The sequence below is a fragment of the Haliotis rufescens genome, unplaced genomic scaffold, assembly GCF_023055435.1.
Source record: "Haliotis rufescens isolate VD_foot unplaced genomic scaffold, xgHalRufe1.0.p SCAF_16, whole genome shotgun sequence".
Classification (NCBI taxonomy): Eukaryota; Metazoa; Mollusca; class Gastropoda; order Lepetellida; family Haliotidae; genus Haliotis; species Haliotis rufescens.
In genome coordinates, this window is record NW_025963846.1 from 20806279 (window position 1) to 20812278 (window position 6000).

At 36.8% G+C, this 6000-nt stretch overlaps 1 protein-coding gene across 1 annotated transcript in view; it reads left to right on the plus strand.

Annotated features, from left to right (window-relative positions):
• The window catches only part of LOC124122039 (proton myo-inositol cotransporter-like), a 107558-nt gene extending 104599 nt beyond the window's left edge, over positions 1-2959 (plus strand). Inside the window, exon 9 of the mRNA XM_048396974.1 lies at positions 1486-2959. Coding sequence (XP_048252931.1) covers positions 1486-1712 — 227 coding nt within the window. The 3' untranslated portion in view covers positions 1713-2959. The remainder of the gene's footprint in view (positions 1-1485) is intronic.
• Positions 2960-6000: the final 3041 nt, after the last annotated feature.

The window sequence follows — 6000 nt, forward strand, 5'->3', positions numbered from 1 at the left end:
AGATAAAGATACTCCCCATTAGGGCTGGGAGGGGTAGCTCTGAATACTCGGGATAAGTGGGTCCTGACTTGGACCCACAGATCTACCTGGACCATGGTTAGTCCATAATATAGTGGTCAATGACGAAAAGAATAAAACTCCATGGTGTACAATCTGCTAATGTTCACATTTCCTTCTGACTATGTACGCATTCCTGCTGACTTTTATATGTTACAGTAAAGAAAAAGCTTTAGTCAACTTCAGTGTATGCATGATCAGATTGTTTTATATGTGTTTCTGAATAGTTTTTGCCAGGACTCTGGTAAAACAATTCCCAATCAGAATATTTGTTCCCAACTCTCAAGACCTACAGTGGATTAACAGGATAGGATCAGGTAATAGGGCGTCAGGTACCCGGGTAGTAAATTTGGACTCGTGCCAGCCCTTCCACATACCTTGTCTGTAAATGTAAACAAGTGTAACAGAGTTAACTCCCTTCAATGACTCTGCATCAGTGAAGATCCGTAAAATACCGTATATTTTGGATTGCTTTTCAAGGGGGTTTTAAACTATATTTTTTACAATCAAGATATGATTTCCTAATCAATAGATATGAAGTAAGATTTTTTTAAAAGCTTATCACTATAAAAGATCCCTTGTATGGTGTTATTGTTGAATGTATTACACCAGTAATGTGTTAGTTCAATGTATGACAGTGATGTTCTTGATACACAGTGAAACCTCATGAGGCCAGGCTGTACTTGATTAATCTTTCTAGACAAAAAATTATACCGATTTACGTTGGCCTGTCATCCTGTGTACAGTGCACAGGTCACAAATGAGGTGAAGTTACTTAAAGTTGGTCACAGAGAGTCATTGGTTGGGTTACCCTGTCCAGCGGTGTGGCTCCTGGGAGTTTCTTGGGTTTCCGTCCTGCCCCACACTGAAGCACATGCAACACATGTGCCGTCTTCATGGGCAAGGGACTTTGTTCTAAATAGGACACTTTTCACCCAGCATTGAATGGGTACCCGGTAGGATGAAATAGCAACAGGATTGTTAACTTTCTAGCACCTCACAGGCAGCTTGGGTTGTATACTCCACATACAGCTGAGAATAAATAATCAATTAACACTGATACATTGACAGTTAATAACGTAGTGCTTAGAGTATACAGTGCATGTGGAGCTATGCGCTCAACAAACTGTTGTTGTTGTTGTTGTTGTTGTTGTTACTGAATATCAGTGATGGTCCCAAGGACTTTGACTTTACAAAATTTTACCTCACGCAACAAAACTTACTTCACACAACAAAATTTACTTCACACAACAAAACTTACTTCACACAACAAAATTTACTTCACACAACAAAATTTACTTCACACAACAAAACTTACTTCACACAACAAAATTTACTTCACACAACAAAACTTACTTCACACATCAAAATTTACTTCACACAACAAAACTATCCCATGTATAAAATTTGTATATTTTCATCTTTCAGGTACTTTCTGGTTGTATGCCTGCCTGGCTTTTCTTGGTGCAATAATACTGGCAATGATATTACCAGAAACAAAGGGCAAGACACTAGAGGAAGTGGAAGGATTGTTTGCTCGGTCATGGATGGGGGAGGGACCCCCAGTCAACTATAACACCAAGACTGTTCAATACGTCCACATACGTGGCCTCAATCGGGATGGCCGAGAATCCGAACTAGAGTCCCCAGAGTGACCTGTCCACGACTTGAATCTGTTGACCCGGCGATGATAAACTGACTCAGAAAAGAGATAAACTTCTACACTACACAACAATAAGTATTAGAATTGTATTAGGATTGAAATATCACCAAATGAGGGATCTATTGGATATAAATATGTATACCTGCTCTGCTTTAGTAAAGGATGTGAATTTAACTGAGTGTGAACAAATATTATTTTACGACAATGGATATGTTTATAATTTATTTTGAAATATGTTGCATATCTAACTTGAAAAATACTATGTTTAATACCAATACAGGAAGGTGGTGACTATGCGTGTTAAAGCTGATTCCAAATGTTTGTAGGAAGGAAGGGAAAGAGACACGATTTGGATTCATGTATATAAAATCCTCATACAAAAACTTTGTCATTTCACCTTTGATCTCATTCTGTAGTGTCTAATAGGGAGTGCAAACATTTATGACACTTTACTGAAAGCAGGGTTAGACACAGACACTCGTCAGATAGTCGCAAACTAGTGATGGTTTGGATGGACAAGTTGTTGTCTAACATAAATACCGTAGTTGTGTCACATAAAGCACTTGTCCGAACTGAGTGATGGACTAATTGGATGTGATTCATGGTGTCCATCCTTGGAGGGTGTACAAATCATATGGGATACGTGTGATCAAATTCTATTTTATGAATTATATTATCATGCTATATTGTGTATAAATGTAGCATAGTGTAGATAGCCCGTGTTGATAGTTCAGTACATACAAGGAGTTGATATAGGTAGTTACATTTTCTTTTGTTCTTTGTATACATGTATCATTCTGTCAAAAGACACCAATGACATGCTGAATACTAACAGTAGTGTTGTAATGAAATGTGACGGATGTATGTCACATGTGAAACATGTTTCACTTGGTCTTCAAGATTTATCTCTGTGTGGAACATAGATATTGATATTAATGTTGCATTTCCATGGCCGTTTTCACAATAATGATAGTTGTTAGGAAGGAATCTGTTTTGCTGCTTGAAGTGGCTGTTGGTCTAATATTTTGACAAACTGTTCTATTATTTCTTATTTTGAACATTTTGTCAATCACCTGAGAGGGTTTCATATCATAATTGACCTCATGCATTTAGACAAGAGAGTGTTCTGTTTGTATTTGGAGTATTCAATGTACATTTATTTTGTTCTGCACTGGTCCTACAAATTAACAATAATGTTTTAATCTATCTCCAAAGACAAATCATTAGACTTGGACACTACACTATGATAGTGAACTTGGACACTACAGCTATAAACTATGATAGTGAACTTGGACACTACAGCTATAAACTATGATAGGGATCTGGGACACTACAGCTATAAACTATGATAGTGAACTTGGACGCTACAGCTATAAATTATGACAGTGAACTTGGACACTACAGCTATAAATTATGATAGTGAACTTAGACACTACAGCTATAAACTATGACAGTGAACTTGGACACTACAGCTATAAATTATGATAGTGAACTTAGACACTACAGCTATAAACTATGACAGTGAACTTGGACACTACAGCTATAAACTATGACAGTGAACTTGGACACTACAGCTATAAATTATGATAGTGAACTTAGACACTACAGCTATAAACTATGACAGTGAACTTGGACACTACAGCTATAAACTATGACAGTGAACTTTGACACTACAGCTATAAACTATGATAGTGAACTTAGACACTACAGCTATAAACTATGACAGTGAACTTGGACACTACAGCTATAAACTATGATAGGGAACTTGGACACTACAGCTATAAACTATGATAGTGAACTTGGACACTACAGCTATAAACTATGACAGTGAACTTGGACACTACAGCTATAAACTATGATAGTGAACTTGGACACTACAGCTATAAACTATGACAGTGAACTTGGACACTACAGCTATAAACTATGACAGTGAACTTGGACACTACAGCTATAAACAATGATAGGGAACTTAGACACTACAGCTATAAACTATGATAGTGAACTTGGACACTACAGCTATAAACTATGATAGTGAACTTGGACACTACAGCTATAAACTATGACAGTGAACTTGGACTCTACAGCTATAAACTATGATAGTGAACTTGGACACTACAGCTATAAACTATGATAGTGAACTTGGACACTACAGCTATAAACTATGATAGTGAACTTGGACACTACAGCTATAAACTATGACAGTGAACTTGGACACTACAGCTATAAACTATGATAGGGAACTTGGACACTACAGCTATAAACTATGATAGTGAACTTGGACACTACAGCTATAAACTATGACAGTGAACTTGGACTCTACAGCTATAAACTATGATAGTGAACTTGGACACTACAGCTATAAACTATGATAGTGAACTTGGACACTACAGCTATAAACTATGATAGTGAACTTGGACACTACAGCTATAAACTATGACAGTGAACTTGGACACTACAGCTATAAACTATGATAGGGAACTTGGACACTACAGCTATAAACTATGATAGTGAACTTGGACACTACAGCTATAAACTATGACAGTGAACTTGGACACTACAGCTATAAACTATGATAGTGAACTTGGACACTACAGCTATAAACTATGACAGTGAACTTGGACACTACAGCTATAAACTATGATAGTGAACTTGGACACTACAGCTATAAACTATGATAGTGAACTTGGACACTACAGCTATAAACTATGATAGGGAACTTGGACACTACAGCTATAAACTATGATAGTGAACTTGGACACTACAGCTATAAACTATGATAGAGGCAGATGCCATCACATACTGCATTGTTCATCAGTTGAACAGGCTGCTGCATTAACATTTATTATTTGGGCATTTCATGGTGTTAAATGTTGGATGTGCAACCAAGATATCAAGCATTCTCAGATGTACTATTTTTGACTCACGAATGTGAAGAACAACGTATGCAATGGTTGTGGACCATAAACAAGGGAAACATGCTACTATCTGATAAAAATGATGCAACGTGGAAGGAGAGAGCACGTGGGTCAAGTTTATATGTAATCTGATGTTGCTGACCTCCCTGCTTTCTAGGGCATGTTATCAGTTATACACATGACAATCAACACTGTGACAAATACAAATACTGACAGTCTCAAATGTCTGTTAACAAGGGCCAAAGTGAGCATGGCTCACTAATACCCCCGACCCACCTAGTGTGTCAGTAGTTTCAAATTAAATAATGGATAGGGTTAGGGTTTGAAAAATTCATTAAAAAATGGAAAATTAATAAAAACATTTTTTTTCTTTTGACTGCACCCCTCCATATGACACAGATTATATGTACTAAGTTTGAGATGATTCCACTGAATAGTTTAAGAGAAATCACACGGACAAAGTTTTCGGACGGACGGACAGACGGAACCTTGGTTAAACTATATACCCCCGACCTTTTAGGTCTCGGGTATAATAAAAAACCTTATGCAGATGTACCATATGTCTCATTTACTGCTGAATTCCAAAATATTTGTTGGTTATCAATTATTTATAGATCACACTATCTATTATTGAAATTTGATTTTGCGATTGTGTCCAAATACGAGTTCACCTAATTACGTGGTTGGCTGATCATCCCATCCTTGTGTTATCTACAGGGCAGAGTGTCACATTCCCGGTACAGAGATAACCTAAAATAAATACATGTACTACAATGAACTGACAAACGTGTGATACCTAACTTTATGGCCAGAATTGGCTTGTCATCATGTTATATAGTTGAGTTCAATCACCTGTCATGAAAGACTCACAGTAAATTACTTTGAAGGGTAGTGAATCTCTTGAAATGTCTCTAATCCTATTGAACTTCTTGTTTTCCTTTTTTTCTTGGTTACTATGCACTGAGTCAAGAGTCTAAATTTAATCCAAAAAAAGGATAGCCAGTGTTGGTTTATGGTTAATTTCTTTTTCAATAGAACACTATAGTTGACTTTCCTTTCTATTTTTCTTTTTCCAAAATTTGGGTAACTTGAAAAACGTCTGTGTGTCTCTTAGTCCATGTTAGATCAACTTAGAAAGATACATTTTGTTGACGACTGTTGTGTCGTTCCTATACTTGGTGACAACATTTCTCAGTAGCTTTCTTTCCTTAGACATGTATGGACTTTCTTACCTCACTTTGTGACAGCATATATATGTGAGAGTCAGATCTATGGTAGGACTGAGATCTAGGGCAGATTCTCAGATCTTTCAATAGTAGATCTTACTATGACCTGTAAGCATGATGTACAACTTAGTCCTGAGAC